Source organism: Aotus nancymaae, unplaced genomic scaffold (genome assembly GCF_030222135.1).
Source record: "Aotus nancymaae isolate 86718 unplaced genomic scaffold, 86718_ANA_hifiasm-v0.15.2.pri h1tg000051l, whole genome shotgun sequence".
Taxonomy (NCBI): Eukaryota; Metazoa; Chordata; class Mammalia; order Primates; family Aotidae; genus Aotus; species Aotus nancymaae.
In genome coordinates this window covers 23111598-23131407 of record NW_026988465.1, presented here as the reverse complement: position 1 = coordinate 23131407, position 19810 = coordinate 23111598, and the positions used below count along the sequence as shown (strand labels likewise).

Sequence of the window (19810 nt, the reverse complement as noted above, 5' to 3'; positions counted from 1 at the left end):
TCAGCAAGGCAATGTAGCCAGCCTGCGGGTACCGTGCAGGAAGGAAGCCAGGGAATAAGCACCCAGACTTCCTTCCTCCTCTTCTGTTCCTCCTATGATTGTCTGCTATAGATCCCCTTAAACCAAACCCAACCAGAAGCCAAGGGCAAGGGATTGCACTGAGAAAGAGAAAGGCCATCCTAACATCTGGGAACAGACACTCCGTGTCCTCCTATTGAACAAAAGCAATTTCACAGAACACCAGCATCAGACCATGGCACTTTGTGACTATGATGGATTGTGGGAAAAACAAGACCACCCACATCATGCGTGAGTACAGAGGAAAACATCAACATTGTCCAAATCACAGCAACAACCAAGCATCCCCCATTGGCAGTGAGGAATTGCTGCCTCTTCAATTATAGCTTTAGTCTCACCCTAGTCTCCTCCTCCTAGATAAGATTGATTAAGGCTCCCACTCACAGAATTAACCTGCCATGCCTTCCTAATGGCATCTCATCCAGAGTAGAGGACTAAGTCTATAAACCCTCCTGCAAGTACCCTAACACGAGCCCAACTGTATACTCAGTCTGCTCTAACACCTTCTTACTGAGACCCCGCCACAGCTCCCTGTGATGTGTGTTCTTCCTCAATGCAATGAGAAATATATCGACCAGGCACAGTGGCTCACACCTGTAATCCGAGCACTTTGGGAGGCCTAGGTGTGTGGACCATAAGGTCAGGAGTTTGAGACCAGCCTGACCAACATGGTGAAACCCCATCTCTACTAAAAATTTAAAAATTAGCCAGGCATGGTGGCACATGCCTGCAAACCCAGCTGCTCAGGAGGCTGAGGCAGGAGAATCGCTTGAACCTGGGAGGCAGAGGCTGCAGCGAGCTGAGATCACACCATTGCACTCCCGCCTGGGTGACAGAGCGAGACTCCATCTCAAAAAAAAAAAAAAAAAGAAAAAGAAAAGGAGGAGTAGATCGCTGAGTGATAGTTTCGGCAGCACCTCCTGGATTCTCAGTTTTGCTGGAGGCAGCAACCAGGCCCGTGCTGCCACCATGTTTCGAAATCAGTATGACAATGATGTCACTGTTTGGAGCCCTCAGGGCAGGATTCATCAAATTGAATATGCAATGGTAGCTGTTAAACAAGGTTCAGCCACAGTTGGTCTGAAATGAAAAACTCACGCAGTGTTGGTTGCATTGAAAAGGGCACAGTCAGAGCTTGCAGCTCATCAGAAAAAAATTCTCCATGTTGACAACCATATTCGTATCTCAATCACGGGGCTTACAGCTGATGCTAGACTCTTATGTAATTTTACGTGTCAGGAGTATTTGGATTCTAGATTTGTATTTGATAGACCACTTCCTGTGTCTCGTCTTGTATCTCTAATTGGAAGCAAGACCCAGATACCAACACAACGATATGGCCGGAGACCTTACGGTGTTGGGCTGCTTAATGCTGGTTATGATGATATGGGCCCTCACATTTTCCAAACCTGTCCATCTGCTAACTATTTTGACTGCAGAGCTATGTCGATTGGAGCCCGTTCCCAATCAGCTCATACTTACTTGGAAAGACATATGTCTGAATTTATGCAATGCAATTTAAATGAACTAGTTAAACATGGTCTGCATGCCTTAAGGGAGACACTTCCTGCAGAACAGGACCTAACTACAAAGAATGTTTCCATTGGAATTGTTGGTAAAGACTTGGGGTTTACAATCTATGATGATGATGATGTGTCTCCATTCCTGGAAGGTCTTGAAGAAAGGCCACAGAGAAAGGCACAGCCTGCTCAACCTGCTGATGAACCTGCAGAAAAGACTGATGAACCAATGGAACATTAAGTGATAAGCCAGTCTATATATGTATTATCAAATATGTAAGAATACAGGCACCACATACTGATGATAGTAATTATACTTTGAACCAAAAGTTGCAGAGTAGTGGAATGCTATGTTTTAGGTATCAGTCCAGATGTGAGTTTTTCCAAGCAACCTCACTGAAACCATATAATGGAATACATTTTCTTTGAAAGGGTCTGTATAATCATTTTCTAGAAAGTATGGGTATCTGTACTAATGTTTTTATATGAAGAAAATAGGTGTCTTTGTGGTTTTAAACACAACTGTGAAATAAAATTGTTTCACCGCCCTGGTAAAAAAAAAAAAAAAAAAAAAAGAAAAGAAAAGGAAAAAGAAACAGTTAGTTTTACTCTAGGAATATTCTTGTGGGTGACTGACTGGAAAACACTGGCAGCAGATACAGTCCCTGTGGCACCTCCCAGGGCCCATGGTATTGTGCACTTGGTGACACCACAGGAGCTGTCTCTTACTCAATTAGACCAAAATGACTGTGTACCAGTCACTGATGCAACGATTAATTATGCTTCCTATCCGTCCTCCTTCACTTCCCTTATGTCTCTGGTGGCCAGAGGAAGGGAGTTCTTTACTTGAGCATGTAGGGCACAGCAGGAATTCTTCCTTAAGGAAAACCTGTGTCCTACTCAAGGGGCTCAGAGAGGCTAAGTTGGAAGGCAGCACAGGCAATTGCTAGTGAGCAGCCAGGGGTGTCTGCAGTGCTTTTGGAAGAGGAACTCGGCATCTGTTCTAGATCCTACCCAGAAATGCTCTCAGAACAAAGCCCGGAGACTCACCTGCAACCTTCAGCTCCACCAGGGCTTTTTCATAGAAGTCACCATCTTGGAAATAACACAAGTACTTTCCACTGTCAGAGGCTGTGACGTTGTGTATTCGGAGAGCAGCCTTCCCTGCAGCGATGCCATCCCGTAGAACCGAAGTTCTCCCTCGATACTCTGCGCTCTGCCTGTCTTCCACTTCCTTTCCATCTGCATACACGCTCACCACCTGCCTGAGGCTGGAACTCACCCACCTCAGCTCCATGGTCTCTGCACTCATGGTCGGGACCAGGTGACAGGGCAGATCAGCGTCTTCACCCACCACGGCCAGGATGGGCCCAGGGGGTCCAAGCACAGCAAACTGAGCTGTCGGCACAAGGGGGAGGGTCCGTCAGGGGGTGCTGGGGTTGGGGTCATGAGAGGAAGGGTGCTTCTCAGACAGGGAAGGTGAGACACAGAGACCCTAGAGGGGAACACGATCCTAAAAGAGGAACCATTTGTTCCTTAGTGACACATGAACCCACAGGTTGGGATGGACTTCAGGTATGGGAAGGAGTCAAAAGTCCTATGAGAACACTAACAGGTAACTGTCTACTTCAGAAACAAGCATGGAATCATTCCCTACCTGAGCAAGGAGTGAGCAGCTGGACCAAGAGGAGGCAGACATGAAAGCTGAGGAGAAGAAAGGCCAGGGAACTTGCCATTTTCATCAGTAGTGCATATCAGGAGACACCAGAAGATGTGGGTCAGACACTATGACCCAGAAGAAGCTTTAGAATTCTTCATGGAAACCTCCACTTCCCCACAGCTAACTCAAGAATGGTGAACAAAGATGACCTTACCTCTGCAAAAGATTTCTGTCCTTGAGTGTCTTTACCTTTGAGTTCCAACATAGAAAATCATCTGTAAAAACAACATCTGTTTTCTGATCAGGAAATTTCTGATTCTACTGCATTAAAATATTTAAATATTCAGAATCCTATCACTTCCCCTACCAGGTCCAAGCCCCCATCATCCTCCTCTGATTCATGAAGGACCCTCTTCACTGGATTCCCTGGTTCCTCTGTCTTCACCTCTTTGGGTGTCCAACACTATGGACTCCACAAGGGTCCAACTCTTGGCCATTACTATGGTCAACTCATGGCCTGGAGGCTCCTGGTGGGATCCAGGCAGACTGCCTTGGTGGAGGCTCTGAAGTCGGTCAGGAGCTGAACCCACGACGTTTAATCACAAAGATATTGATTAGGAGAGCTTTGAATAAGACCGGGCCTTACTCATCTTTTCTTTCTTCCCTTCAGAAAGTTATTCAACAAATATTTACTGAGCACTCACAATGGGCTGGACCCACTATGGTAGGGACACAAAAAAGGCAGACAATAGGTAAAGCTCTTCAAGTCACAAGCTTGATGATCGCTGTCATAGGACAAAATCAGTTAAATTTTAGTTACTCAAAAATATCAAGTATGAAACTTAGAATGTGCACAGTTGGTCCAGAAATTCCACTTTCTGATGTTTAGTCTAGCAAAGTACTCACATGAGTGCAGGGAGAAGCCTCTGTGTGAATGACCTTGCAGCACTATTTTTAATATAAAAGTGGTAACCAACTGAGCCAGCCCCCAGCAGAGACTGCTTAGAGGAATGATAACTCATCCCTCAGAGGGAATTCAGTGCAGCAGGTAAAAAGACTTGATTTACTGTCATGAACCTAGACAATGGAGATACACTAAGTGATCAAAAGCACCTTGCAGAACTATACTAATGATTCAATGGAAAAACAAAAGCAAAGCTTTACATTTCTGCATAACTACTTATGTAAATGCCTGAAAATGTCTAAAAAGATGCGTGCTAAACTGAAGATCAGAGGTTAGTGAGTGAAAGGAAAATTTGGCCTTTTGCTCTCTTTACTTTTAAAATTATTGGAAAGCTTTAAATTAAACTTTTATGTATGAGTTAATGATTAATAATTATTATGAGTAAAAATAGTGACTGGGACATATTAGCTGCTCAGTAAATACTAACTCCTCAACAGTTTCTCCCAAAACAAAGAAGCATGAGGCCTGCAGCCATAACACCTGCTGCTGTGGGTCTGGGGATGGCCTCTGAGAACCAGGGCTGCAGAGGGAGGGGGGCGGGAGAAGAGGAAGCAATGGAACAGAGGTCTGTGTGGCCGACCGGCCTCCACCCCGCCTGGATCTTGCACCCACCCAGACTAAACATTGCATTTCATGTCTTCTGCTCCTCAAAGCTGCTCTTTATGCTCCTAGAGAAGAAGGAGTATTATTATTATTAGCCTCTAAGCTAAAAATTTCTCTGTTGTCCTCAGAGGGAGAACTTTTCATTTATTTTTTAGGTTATTTATTATTCATTCTTTCTACTACAGACAACTTTGGCAATGAAAAACTATGTTAAGGAGTAAAACTTAAATACTCTGTAGGTATGATCATATACTTTGCTATTGGAAATGGAAATGTTTCTGGAAGCATTTTGGCCACATATACATGGCAAGGGCCTTTAAAATGTATCGTTTGCCCCCAAAATTCCAATTACAAAAGTTAGTGTTTAAGAAAAAAATATAGAGATTGATGCAGGTATTTATGGTTAAGGCTATTTGACCTAGTAAAATCTACAGTAACAAAATATAGAAACTGAAATATACAAAATAAAGAGTCTAGAAAATAATTTTTTTTGTTTGTTTGTTCTTTTTCTTCTTTAGGGATGGCTTTCTGAGCCAGAGTAGGCTCAGAGAGACTCCCACTAATTACATATTCATACAATGTAGTAGTTTGTATCCATGGGAAAGCATGCTTTGGGTTTTGGGGAAATGATGAATGGAAAGAAAACTAGATACTATCCCTAAAAGATACCCAAAAGTGTTTAATATAAGGATCTAGTATTATTAAAATTATAAGGAATCTCAATTAAAATTATGATTCCTAATGGCTACATGGAACACAATTTATGACTGAACCATGCATTGTTTGTCTATTCCCCTCCTGTTGTATATGTATGTTGGTTCAGATTTTACTAAATTATAAACACTTCTGTAATAAACACATTTACATATAAATCTATAAGGCACATCTCTTTTTCTTCTTCTTCTTCTTCAGAATCTCTTAGAATAGATGTCTTGAGCTGGGCGGGGTGGCTTACATAATCCCAGCACTTTGGGAGGCTGAAGCAGGTGGATCACTTGAGACCAGCCTGACCAACATGGAGAAACCCCCGTCTCTACTAAAAATACAAAATTAGCTGGGTGTGATGGTGCAGGCCTGTCTTCCCAGCTACTCTGGAGGCTGAGGCAGGAGAATTGCTTGAAACTGGGAGGCAGAGGTTGCAGTAAGCCAAGATTGCACCACTGCACTCCAGCCTGGGCAACAAGAGTGAAACTCCATCTCAAAAAAAAAAAAAAAAAAGCATAACAGATTTTAAGTCTTTTTTTTTTCCTTTTTGCCCTTTTCTGACCACAATACATTAAGAACATGCAGTTGGAATATTTCTTCATTCATGCTGTCTTCCTCTCCTTCCACTAAATCCCAATCTCTGCAGGTCCTTATTCTTTGTAATACTTCTGTCTTCCCACATGCCCACATGTGCATTTGCTGCTGTGCACATGTGTACACACACACACACACACACAGGCTCCATACCCCTTTCTCTGGGCGAGTACTCTCCTGCCTCCCCACTCACCACTTAGAGATTCAGCCCCACTCCTCCCAGACGTTGTAGCCCAGGCTGTCATCAATTTCCTGCACTTACCCCTTGGTATTCTCATCAGAGAATCAGAGAATAAAGATGGTCAATCAGCAATTCTCTATTCTTTCTAATTTGGCTTAGTCTCCCATCTGGAAGAAACAAAAAAGAGAAAGCGAATATTGTCTTCTCACCGTGAGAAACAGTAACAGAGGCTCTGTTTAGAAGAATTAGTGTTTTGACTGGCTCAGAGACAGTATTTCTCATCAGTTGCTGGGCAGAAACCACTGAGGAAGGGTGAAATGAAAACTGAAAGTACACTGAATTGTACACGTTGAAGAAAAATTCCAGCCCTATTTACCTTAGTGTTTCTGTTTCTCTATGTTTATCTATTTGAATCATTCTTGTGTGTGCATATATATAAGTATTTCTTGATATTCACTTGCCTTATGTCTTTTATATCATAGTAGAAATACTAGTAGAATGGAGTAGGAAAATAAAAAAATTAATGTGTGAAAGGAAGATGTGCACTAATTAAAATGCTTTTGTGGCAGTTTGTTTGCATGTAGACAGGTACGTAGAAGAGGAGGATTTTTTTTTTGGAGATGGAGTTTCACTTCCATTGCCCAGGCTGGAATGCAATGGTGCGAACTTGGCTCACCACAGCCTCCACCTCCCAGGTTCAAGTGATTCTCCCGCCTCAGTCGCCCAAGTAGCTGGGATTACAGGCATGTGCTACCATGCCCAGCTAATTTTTGTATTTTTAGTAGAGTCAGGGTTTCGAGGAGGATCTTTTTTTTACAGAGCCAAAGAAAGGTATGAATGGGAAGAAAATTAGACAAACTAGCTGGGCATGGTGGCTCACGCCTGTAATCCCAGCACTTTGGGAGGCCACGGTGGGCGGATCACTTGAGCTCAGGAGTTTGAGACCAGCCTGGCCAACATGGTGAAATCCCATCTTAGAAAAGATAAAAAATAAAAATTTGAATAGAATTTTAAAAAAAAGAAGAAGAACGAAAGGAAAATTGGACAAACTGAAACTTTTTAAGAATCTCTGGCATTTAGGCTTACAATCTGTTATGAAATAATACAATTTTTCTGGTTTCCAGAGGCAGTGCTGCTCGACATGCTTTACCTTTTCTAGGAAATTCTTAGTGGAGATATTTCTGAGCATCTTCATTCACCCTCAGCTCCTGGTTTGTGCTATGTTGTATTTTCCTGGATATTTGTTTCTCACACTGCCAGTGGAGTACATATTCTTTGAAGCTGGACTCTTGACAGGTTGGTCCCTGTAAGGCTCATTTCCCTTACACCATCTCTGTAGGGGAATATGGGACTAACTGGTTCTCCCTGTGGCATAGGGCCTCAAAAGACACTCTTTTGGGTTGCAAGCCAGAAAGCTCCTAGGGCTAAGATGTGACTGGAGCTGATGGGATTTGATAATAATACAACAGTTTGAATGTAGGCTCTGTGGTATCTGGCTGAGAAGGCTGGTGGCCTCTGCAGCACACATTCCCCCTTCTTCTTAGTGATAAGGCTAAATTTTCTTGGGTGCTCCAACCTGCTCTTCCCCCTTAGAGATAGGGGAGGCCAAGGGACTAAGTTTGAGCCAGTGGTTTGTAGGTGAAAACTGTGCTGCGATGATAGAATAAAGTCTGGCAAAGCACATTCAGGCGCCACAGGACGGTGGTTGGGAAACTTCCGTAGCCTCCCAGCAATGCTGAAGGGTTCTCCCCCACATAAACCCCACCCAGGCACCCCGTGCTTTCTGTGACGCGGTTAAGAGGGTGATAGCGCTACACCATCGTGATGTCTTATTTAAGGGGGATGTATGTGGGCCTGAGCTTCTCCCAGAAATCCTTCAAAGGGAAGGCCAAAATAGCTGGGAGCGTGAGGGTGCATTCTCCCTAATTTCTTCTTCCTTTTGCCTAGAACATGGACTTTGGACCTGGAGGTGCAGTACCCACCCTGGGACCATGAGGCAACCTTGAGGTTGGAAGCCTCATACTGTGACAGCAGAGAATGAAGACAGAAGCAGGCTGGGGCACGAATGACATCTCTGAGGTGCCAGATCAGCCTTGGACTGTCACCATCCAAATTTATTTCAAAACAATTTTTTCTTTTTAAAAATTTTATCATATTTTAATACTCAGGGTAAATTTCCAAATAAGTTTATTTTCCATGAAAGGAAAATAAACCCTTGTTTTAAGCCAGTAGTACTTCTGGTCTCTGTTATCCACAGAAAAACACAATTTTTTCCTTCCCCCTTCCCCCTCCCCAACAGTTTATTATAAAACTTCTAAAATATATAGCAAAGGTAAAAGAATTTTCAGTAAATTCCAATATACCTACCATGTAGATTGTATAATTAATATTTTACTTTCTTACTTTATTATAATCCACCCTGCTGTTCATCCCTATCCATCCAACAGTCTTTAAATATTTATTCATTTATTTTTAAATTCACAGTGTATTAGGAGCTGTGCTGCTTGAAATTGTATCAGTAAGATTGAACATCCCCCCTTTGCCTGGAGGATCCAACTCACTTTGATACAAAGAAGCAGCCAAGGTGCTAAGCTTCAGATTAGGAGTTTCTGAGCCCAGCTCTTCATCTCTCTGAACTTTGTAGTTTCCAAAGTATGAGACTTTTAAGTCCATTTCTCACTCAATGTCTTTGTTTCTTCAGCTGTGGGTGGGGATGCCACCTGCTTCTTAAGTTATCTGGGGAGGATCTGGCACAGCACCTATACATATTAACCCTTAATGAATGTCATTATTTTCCATTATGAAAGGTTTGGTTATGATCCCTCCACTGATGACTGCCAAATCTGCCTCTCCAGGAGATGTTATCAGCTGGTGCCTGTTGTGGAGTGGAGTTTTAGTTTGAAGGTGAAGAGAAAATCTTTTTAAGAATTGGCATGAGAAAATGTATACATTGGAAATAGCAGTGGGACGGGTGCCAGGGAAGATGGGAAGTAGGGGTGCCATTTACATTGTATTCTGTGGAATGATGACTGCTTTTATTACACAATATAGCCAGTCCTCATTGGAGAATCAGATAGTAGAAGACAAGGAGACCAGGAAGAAAGCTACTGTGACACTCCAGGCAAGAAATTGATGGGGCCTTAGGATTGGAGGAGGGGGGAAAGGATTGATTACTACTCTTAATAATAGCTTATACTTATATAGAACCTACCGTGATGAGGCACCTGAGCTCCAGAGAAGTTAAATAGCTCCTCCAGTGTCATAAAGTGGTTTCTGTCTCCGCTGAGCTTTGAGCTTTGAGGCTGTCTTGCTCCAGAGTCTGTGCTCCAGCCATGAAGCTGGACTTGTTGAAAGAAAGTGCAAATAGCAGGACTGGCTATTAGTCAGACATGGGGGATAAGAGAGAGCAAGAGGAGTTGAAATGCCTATTAGGTAGTGTCATTCACTCAGATAAAGACAGAGAGACAGGGTTGATGGGAGTTTAGTTTTGGACACACTGATTGTGAGATGCCTCTGGGACATCTGGTGGGCATTGAGTTCAGGGAGGAGGAAGTGCTTGAGACAGAAATGCAGGAACCAGTGGGGTGTGCTTAGGGGCTAGAGCTCCAAAAACAGATTTGGCCCTACAGGGACCATGTGTGGTATAAAAGGGAGCCAAAGGCCAGGTGTGGTGGCTCATGCTTGTAATCCCAGCACTTTGGGAGGTGGAGGCGGAGGTGGACGGATCACTTGAGGTCAGGAGTTCGAGACCAGCCTGGCCAACAAGATGAAATTCCCCCTCTCTCCTAAGAATACAAAAAGTAACTGGGTATGGTGAGCTGAGATCATGCCACTGTGACAGAGCAAGATTCTGTCTCAAAAAAAAAAAAAGAAAAGAAAAAGAAAAAAAAGGAGTTGGGGGAGCCCAAGACCAAAGTGTAAAGGAACATCAGCAATTATGAAGCAAGCAGAGCAAGAATTCTGAACAGGAGTGCCCAGGAACAGGGGAGGACCAAGGAGAGCCCTGAGGATTGATGAGGCAGATGCCAAAGAGGCAGGAAGAATTACTCAGGGTTATGAAAAAAGGATAGTCATGTGATACCCTGCTTTTTGCCAGCTAAAACTAACAACTAACTCTCCTTTTCCCTGACCAAAAGCTGTTTAGGCTTTATGTTAGCTTCTTGAGCGGGACAGACGCCATCTTGGCTTCTGCATTTTAGTAACCTTCTCCCCACTAAGTATGTAACTCCAGTATAAAGCAAGGTCAGACTGACTCTGGGCACCCAGGAATGCCTTTGCTGATAAGAGGCTGAGTTAAGTGGTATCAGCAGAGCCTGGAAACGCAACTGCAGTGAGTGCCCACAGCCCGCTTATCTATAAATTGTATGTCTTCCATGACAGCTGTACTCCTCACACCTGGCACTGTTTTATTTCTTATGTATCAGTTTTTCTTTCTAACTTTTTGCTTACTCTGCCTTTGTGAAAACTTTGTTTCAGCTAGGTTCCCCTGTTCCTGTTAAAACTAGTATATAAAAGACCACCTAACTTTTTCTTCGGGGCCGAGAGAATTTTGGGTGTTAGCCACGCTCAGTCACCGGCTTAATAAAGGGCTCATAATTCATTCTGAGTGTGGTACATTCCTTGACTCACTCGGGTACAACAGTATATATACTGTATTTAATGGTTAGTCATTTTAATTGCCAGGAATAATTTTTATGGCTTGCTGCTAACCAATAAAATATGGGAAAGCTGATGGGATGTCCCTTCCACAATTGCATTATTTGGTGTAAGACTGTCTTGCTAGCTGACACGCTCCAGAGGCTCTGTCTTCCTAGCTGGCTGTGAAGAGGAAAGTAGCCACATGACAAGGAGCTGCGGTGACCTCTAGGAGTTCCGCGCAGCCTCCAGGCCCAGCCTGCAGGGAGTTGGGGCCCTCAGTCCAACGACTGTAAAGAAATGAATTCTGTCAGTGACCTGAGTTGTCTGGAAAAAGGATTCTCCCACAGTCAAGACTCCAGACGAGGCAAGAGCCTTGACTTTTGCTTTGTGAAGTTCTGAGCAGAGAAGCCCACTCAGCTCTGCCTGGACTTCTGACCCACAGAAACTGAAGTGATAAAAGCATACTGTTTTACTTGTTTATTTTTGAGGCAGGATCTCGCTCTGTTGCCCAGGCTGGATGCAATGGCACAATCTCGGCTCACTGCAACCCCCGCCTCCTGGGTTCAAATGATTCTTGTGCCTCAGCCTTCCAATTAGCTGGGATTATAGTGATGTGCCACACCTCTGGGCAATTTTTTTTTTTTTTTTTTTGTAGAGATGAGTTTCACCGTGTTGGTCAGGCTGGAAAAGTGTACTGATTTAAGCCACTAAGTTTGTGGTAATTTGTTATGCAGCAATAAATCACTAACACATTAGGTAAGTGAAACAGGCAGTGGCAACAACACAAACATGAAGAGGACAAAGAGAATAACTTGTGTTTCCAGCCCGGACCCGTTGAGATCTCCACGGGGATCTCTAGTAAGCTCCTCAGCCTGAACCTATCCAAAGCTGACCTCCGGATTCTGTGCTGGCTCCTCCCCTGGCCTCCACAGCCTGCTTCTCCCTCAGTTTCCCCATCTCAGTAAGTGGCAACTCCATCTGCACCATTTCTGAGGACCAAAACCTTGTGGTCACCCTTGATGCCCTCCTTTTACACGCCACCTCTAAGTTTAACAGCAAAGCAGTTTTACTCTGTCTCGAAAATAAATCCAGCATCGTAACATTTTCACGGCTCCTCCCTGGTCCAAGTCATCTGCACCTTCCCCTGGATCACTGCAGTAGCTCCCAGCTGGGTCTTCAGGCTTCCATCCACCACCCCTACCCACAGCCCATCTCAGTCTAGCATGTGAAGTAACTTCTTAAAACATAAGTGAGTCCAGTCCTTTTTCTGCTCTAACCTTCCAATGGCTCCCCTCTCAGAGGTAAAGCCCAGGTCACCACGACGACTTTCAAGGCCATATGTGATCTGGCCCTCGACCTCCTCTGGCCTTGTCACTTCCTATTCTCCTGGGCACCCTGTGTGCTCTGGCCACACCAGCCTCATTGCTGTTCTTCACGCAAACCACAGTGCTTCTGCCTCTGGGCTCTGGCACTGCTGTTCTCTCAACTCGGAATGCTTTTCTCCCAGGTGTTCTGTGTTTTAAACTGTAACTTCCAACCAGGCACAAGGGCTTAGGATGTAATCACAGTGCCCAGAAAGATGGAGGCAGGAGAATTTCATGAGGCCAGGAGTTCAGGAACCTGGACAATATGTGTATAGCAAGAGCCCTGTCTTTCTTTCTTTCTTTTTTTAAGACAGAGTTTCGTTCTTATTCTGTTGCCCAGGCTGGAGTGCAATGGTTTGAACTCGGCTCACTGCAACCTCTACCTCCTGGGTTCAAGCGATTCTCCCACCTACCGAGTAGCTGAGATTACAGGCACTCGCCACCACGCCTGGCTAATTTTTATATATTTAGTGGAGACGGGGTTTCACCATGTTGACCAGGCTGGTCTTGAACTCCTGACCTCAGGTGATCCACCCACCTCAGCCTCCCAAAGTGCTGAGATTACAAGTGTGAGCCACCGCGCCTAGCTGAGACATCCCTGTCTTTCTAAAGAATTAGGCTGCAGCGACTTATGATAGCCCCACTGCACTCTAGCCTGAACAACAAATCAAGCCCCCTTCAAAAAGAAATGCAAGTTCTGCTATTCCTCACTTCTTTCTCTCCTGGACACTTGCCATCTTCCAGCACACCTTGGGTATCACCACTTAGTTTGTTCCTGTCTGCCTCCTAGCACAAGGTATGTTGGTTTTGAATGAGAACTTGGTTTTGTTCACTTCTACGACTCTACCACTTAGGATAGTGACTGGCACATAATTAGCAGTCATGGATCCTTGTTGAATGAATGAATTAATGAATTGACCAAATAGAGAAGCCTGGGGGAAGCTGGGGTGGGGATCCCTGATGTGCGTGCAGAATTAGCCTGAGACAGGAGCAAGAACACCTGCTTGTTGAAACCAGAGGAGACGGATCAGGAGGGGCAGGTGTAGGTGGTGGAGCAGGAAGTTTGGGACCCCCCTTTTCTGTTTTCTCTCTGAGGTGGTGAATTGTGGCATCTTAGATGTGAGGAAAGGATGTGGTGATGAGGATAACGGCGAACGGTCACCATCACAGCTATGCGCGGTGTTCGCACCAGGTGCTCTCCACACCGTATCTTATTCCTAAACATCTGCGAGAGAAGTAGATGTCATTAGCTCTGTCTCTAGGTGAGAAAAGTGGAGTTGCAGAAAGGTCACGGAGCCTGTCCTGGCTCGTCTGAGTGAATAGAATAGGAGTTACCCAGTGTGCTGTCCAGGCAGAGGAATGGGTGCAGAGGCAGGAAACTGCGTGATGTGTTTGGGGCACTGCAGGTGTTGTGGTCAGGCCTGTAGGGGGCAGCACATGGCCAGGACGTCCAAAGGTGGAGCAGCAGCAGGTGGCCTGGACCCCTGAGTTCCCCCAGTGCAGATAAAAAGTCTGAGGAGGCTGGACTTCATCTTTTCGGCCAGGGTTTCTTCAGCTGAGTTATGTATAAAACTTGTTTAGACAAAAACTAATTTTTAGAATACATCTGAAAATATGTCTTCTAACTCCTCAGGGAGATGGGAACTAGTTAAAAAATGCAGCATTAAAACTTAAAATGTGTTATTAGGGAAGTCATTTGTCACTGATATGATGATAAACAGCAGTTTCCTTGGAAACTGGAACCACTCCGCAATAGTTGATTATAAGGATGTCAATCAGATGACATAGAGTCTGCTTAGGTTATGCTTTTTATATTTAAATTGGCATTAAAATAATTTAAAAAAATTTTTCACATTTCTGGCCAGGTGTGGTGGCTCACGTCTATAATCCCAGCACTTAGGGAGGCCGAGGCTGGTGGATTACTTGAGGTCAAGAGTTCAAGGTCAGCCTAGCCAACCTGGTGAAACCCCATCTCAACCTAAAAATACAAAAATTAGGCATGGTGGCACATGCCTGTAGTCCCAGGTACTTGGGAGGTTGAGGTGGGAGAATCACTTAAACCCTGGAGGCAGCAGCCGCAGTGAGCCAAGATTGTGCCACTACACTCTAGCATGGGTGTCAAAGTGAGACCCCATCTCAAAAAAAAAAAAAAAAGGAAAGGATGGTAGTTGGTCTTGGGTGAAGGGAATGAGGAGCCCAAGGGGTTCAGTGGTTTGCTGGTGACTGCTGTTGAGAGAAGCGCCATGGTAAACTGAATCCCAGGGTCTGCAATGAAAGAAGAAAGAAAAATTTGGGAAAGTCAAGTCCATGCTTGTGAGGGGACCTGGGGCTAAGTAATCAAAAACACTTGCTGCTGAGCAGTAGGAAGTTTCTCCCTCTCGAAACTGTGTGCTCAGTCGAAGAGGATGACCATCCCCAACAGAGGAGGCTCATTCTTATTTTTATAATTAATTAATTAAGTATTATTTTGAGATAGAGTCTCACTCTGTTACCCAGGCTGGAGTGCAGTGGTGCAATCTCGGCTCACTGTAACCTCTGGCTCCCGGGTTCAAGCAATTCTCCTGCCTCAGCCTCCCAAGTAGCGGGGACTACAGGCACAGGCCACCACACCCAGCTAATTTTGTATTTTTAGTAGAGATGGGGTTTTGCCATGTTGGCCAGGTTGGTTGCAAACTCCTGATCTCAAGTGATCCACCTGCCTCAGCCTCCCAAAGTGCTGGGATTACAGGCGTGAGTCACCATGCCCAGCCAGATTATTCTTTGGTCAAGGATATACGAGTAGCTGCACTAATTCCCTTGCTAGAACCTCCAAAAAGTTCCTTGTTTTTCTCATTTTCCAGAATAAAAATGAATTAGCTTTAAAATCAGAAAACTCAAAAACAGATTCTTATTTTAAGGAATAAAGCATGATCCCAGGACAAAACCTGGATATCCATAGGAAGGCTCTTCCTCTCTGAACATCAATGGTTTCACTTATAAATGAGGTGGTTAGACTACAATGATTTCTATAGTCCTTGGGTGTGGTTAGAAAACTTTTTTTTTTCTTTTTTCTTTCTTTCTTTTCTTTTCTTTTCTTTTTTTTTTTTTGAGACGGAGTTTCACTCTTGTTACCCAGGCTGGAGTGCAATGGCGCGATCTCGGCTCACCGCAACCTCCACCTCCTGGGTTCAGGCAATTCTCCTGCCTCAGTCTCCTGAGTAGCTGGGATTACAGGCACGCGCCACCATGCCCAGCTAATTTTTTGTATTTTTAGTAGAGACAGGGTCTCACTATATTGCCTAGGGTAGTCTCTAGGTCCTGGGCTTAAGTGATCCTCCTGCCTAGGCCTCCAAAGTGCTGGGACTGCAGGTGTGAGCCACTGCATTTGGCCTGGGAAGCTTTTTTGTTGTTGTTAAATCATATTTGCTCTATAAGACAGAACCTATACATACGATATCACACTTTGGGGACCTATCAATTTCTTCTCACCTGTTGTACTTGCCTTAGAATGTGAAGGCAGCTGGAAGGCACGATGAACAGCAATAGGAGATCACTGGCCTCTGACAACCATCAGTCAATTCAGAAACGGGGATTAAATATGCCCCCCAGTTATTATGTGTGTAGTTGTGAGCACGTAAGTCAACAGATGGACAGAGTGCTTCCCCTGGTTCTGCTACTTTATTCCAAAGATTCACGCCTGACTGCGGCCAGCAGCCTCTGGATACATTAAGATGAAGGAGATATCAATAAAGCATCATGAAAACATTATTATTATTATTATTTTCATTGAGAGGGAATTTAGTTCGGTCACCCAGGATGGAGTACAGGGGTATGACCTTGGCTCACTGCAACCTCCAGTGAGGTTGCAGAAACACTGGGCTCCAGTGATTCTCCTGCCTCAGCCTCTGAAGTCGCTGGGATGACAAGTGCCAGCCACCACGCTTGGCTAACTTCTGTAGAGACAGCATTTCACCATGTTGCCCAGGCTGGTCTCAAACTCCTGGTCTCTGGTAATCTGTCTGACTTGTAATCCCAAAGTGCTGGGATTACAGGGGTGAGCCATGTGCCCAGCCAAGGGGAGGCTGCAGTGAGCCGAGATCACATCACTGCACTCCAGTGTGGGCAATAGAGCAAGACTCCATCTCAAAAAATATTTTAAAAAATTTTTAATTTAAAAAATAAAATATTATGTTTTTGAGTTTGGAAACTTTTTTCCAGTCTCTCCATATTCTATTCTATTACTCCTCACCCCTTTAAAAAATATAAGGTCTTTTAAAATCATTTTCTGGGGACTCCTACAGCATTGGAATAGGAAAATTGTCTAAATCCCTAGGGAGACAACATAGGTCACAGGCAGGTATCTTGGGGACTCATTTCAGAGCCGACACTGAACTGTGTGATTTGGAGCTAGCCCCTTAAACTGGCTGGGCTTCAGTTCACCTTAGACTCCTTGACTGGACTTTGCTAGATCACTTCTAAGGTCCCTGGTGTTTCTGATTTTTTATTTTATTTTATTTTATTTTTTGAGACGGAGTTTCGCTCGTTACCCAGGCTGGAGTGCAATGGCGCGATCTCGGCTCACCGCAAACTCTGCCTCCTGGGTTCAGGCAATTCTCCTGCCTCAGCCTCCTGAGTAGCTGGGATTACAGGCACGCGCCACCATGCCCAGCTAATTTTTTGTGTTAGTAGAGACGGGGTTTCACCATGTTGACCAGGATGGTCTCGACCTATTGACCTCGTGATCCACCCGCCTCGGCCTCCCAAAGTGCTGGGATTACAAGGCTTGAGTTTATTTTTATGATTCTTCCCTGCCCCTCCCTCCATACTGGTTCTAGGAGACAAGAGGGAGCTGGGCTCCATTTACAAGCAGAGACCCCTGACCTATTTGCTGTGAACTAGACACAGAGGATGGGTAGGGGGGCAAGAGGTGAGTTAGGCAGAGCCCTCAAGGAAACTCTGAACTCAGGTTCCCATCCTTCTCTCTTCTTTATGCATATTTCCCTGGCATTCTCACCACAGCCCTTTCTCAGGCTCATCTCTGTTCCTGTGATTGACTCAGTCTTTGGATCACTTTGCTGGCTGGGCAGGGCTTTCATCAGGACTATCCTTGTTCCTGCATCTCAACCTGGAACACAGCCGCAAGCAGGAGAGGGTTCAGCAGCCGAGCCACGCGCTGCCATTGGCCGGGACTTCCTGAGGATTTCACACAGGTTTGTGTCTGGTTGAGATGCCCATCTCTACATCCACCCCTCCCCCTGACTCCCTGCACAGCAGCAGCTACTGCTGAAACAGATTACAACAGGGATGGACTCTGGTCTGTGCAGCCCTTTCCCCTGCATTTATCATGTAAGATACAGTTGATTTCAGAGAAATAAGCAAGTCTAAGATCAGCCTCATCACAGCACTGTCACTCTGGCTCTCAGGCCACCTTACATGGGACCTTGGAACTCAACAGGCCTATGGGAATACTGCATGTGTGTGCTTGGGAAAGAGCAGATAATGTGGCTGGGGGTCCTGGGAAATGGAAAACAAGCTGAAAAAAAGCAATTTTTATATCAAAACAACCCTGCTCCAGGCCAGGCTCATGCCTGTAATCCCAGTACTTTGGGAGGCCGGGGAGGGTGGATCACTTGAGGTCAGGAGTTTGAGACCAGCCTGACCAACACGGCAAAAACCCATCTCCACTAAAAATACAAAAATAGCCAGACGTGGTGGCGCATGCCTGTAATCCCAGCTACTCGCTAGGCTGAGGCAGGAGAATTGCTTGAGCTTGGAAGGCAGAGTTTGCAGTGAGCCAAGGTTGGGCCACTGCACTCCAGCCTGGGCAACAGAGCAAGACTTCATCTCAAAAAAATGAAAAAATAAAAAATAGAACAACCCCCCACAAAAAGCACAAGGAAAACTGCATCTGCTAGACACTTTTTAATTCTTTGGTCCTACAGGTTTGCAAAAAAGGTCAGGTAGTGGGGGCATAGGGTCAGGGGACTGTGGCTAAGGAGCAAGTTCAAGTAGGGATGAAATCAGAGAAACATGTAATTTTCCTATTAAGAGAATGTTAATGGAGGGCAGGTGGAATGGGTAAAGCTGCTGAAAGGAAGCTTGAGCCCAGAAGTTTAAGACCAGCCTGGGAAGACCCTGCCTACAAAAAATTAAAACAAAAAAAATTAGCTGGACATGGTGGCTCATGCTTATAGTTCCAGCTGCAATGGAGGATGAGGTGGGAGGATCACTTGAGCCCACGAGGGTGGAGCTGCAGTGACTGTGTCACTGCACTCCAGCCTGGGCAACAGAGCAAGACCCTGTCTCAAAAAACAACAACAAAAAAAGGCTGGGCCTGGTGGCTCATGCCAGTAATCCCAGCACTTTGGGAGGCTGGAGTGGCTGGATTACTTGAGGCCAGGAGTTCAAGACCAGCCTGGCCAACACAGTGAAACCCTGTCTTTACTAAAAACACAAAAAATTAGCCGGGGGTGGTGGCACATGCTTGTAATCCCAGTTACTTAGGAGGCTGAGGCACGAGAATTGCTTGAACCAGGGAGGCAGAGGTTGCAGTGAGCTGAGATCACCATTGTAATTCAGCCTGGGCTGCAAGAGTAAAACTCAGTCTCAAAAAACAAAAACAAAAACAAAAACCTGTAAAATGTACTAAAGATTCCTTGGTCTGTACACTTGCCCCAGTGTTTCTCTTTATTTTGTCATATATTAAGTATGTTTTATTAAAAATAACATTTCAGGTTAAAAATAACACCTGGACAGCAATTGCTGCTTACCGTTGAACTGGGTCGTTACTGTGAGGGAAACATGAGACAGTCTCTGCGACACACTGTAAAATGTAAAGTTCCCTACAACTGCTGCTAACTGCTTTACGGAGAGCTGTTTCCTCCCTTCAGTAACTTGCTTTTCCTCCTCCCCTGCACTTTCACCCCTCATTCCTTCTCCTCGCCCTCCCCTCTCCCTCCTCCCACTGCTTACCTTTTCTCTGTTCTCTCCTCTTTCCTCCCACAAGTCCTCTTCGTCTCCTCCTCATTCCCTCCCTCCCTCCCCTCCCTCCCTCTCTCTCCTCTTCCTCTCCATCCCTCCCTGCCCGTCCCCGCTCCTTGGCCGTCCTCCCACCTCCCTCCCCACTTCTTCCCCTCCTCCCGCCTCGCCGTCCTCATGTCTCAGGTGTCTCTCTCTAGGCTTTGCCGCTCTCTCGTGGCCGCTGTGCATCACTGCACGTGCTGTGAGCTTGAGAAAGTCTCGCCATCTTATCCGCGCTAATGCAGCGGCCTATTTGTGGTAAGCGGAGGCCTGTGCACAGCGAGGAATCCCAAGAGCTGAAAGACACTGTTTTGCTCCTAGAAACGTTGCTAGGAGCGGTGGCTCAGGTCTGTAATCTCAGCACTTTGGAAGGCCAAGGCGGGTGCATCACGAGGTCAGGAGTTTGAGACCAGCCTGACCAGCAAGGTGAAACCCTGTCTTACTAAAAATATAAAAATTAGCTGGGCGTGGTGGTGGCAGCTACTTGGAAGGCTGAGGAAGGAG

The 19810-nt window shown here is 45.2% G+C and overlaps 1 protein-coding gene and 2 pseudogenes across 9 annotated transcripts in view; 2 read left to right on the top strand and 1 right to left on the bottom strand.

Annotated features, from left to right (window-relative positions):
* LOC105721451 (butyrophilin subfamily 3 member A2) overlaps positions 1–19298 on the bottom strand; it is a 31997-nt gene extending 12699 nt beyond the window's left edge. For 2 of the 9 annotated variants that reach the window (XM_064363088.1, XM_064363087.1), the window contains exons 1-3: positions 6387–6562; positions 3256–3533; positions 2649–2996 (exon numbers count right to left, since the gene is read on the bottom strand). In XM_064363088.1, the coding sequence (XP_064219158.1) occupies positions 2649–2996; positions 3256–3340 (433 nt within the window). In that variant the 5' untranslated portion in view covers positions 3341–3533; positions 6387–6562. The other 7 variants (XM_064363089.1, XM_064363090.1, XM_064363091.1 and 4 more) reach the window with 7 other exon arrangements.
* Positions 973–1894, top strand: LOC135269239 (proteasome subunit alpha type-1-like; annotated as a pseudogene).
* Positions 8148–19810, top strand: part of LOC105721449 (histone H3.3A-like) — a 33403-nt pseudogene continuing 21740 nt past the window's right edge.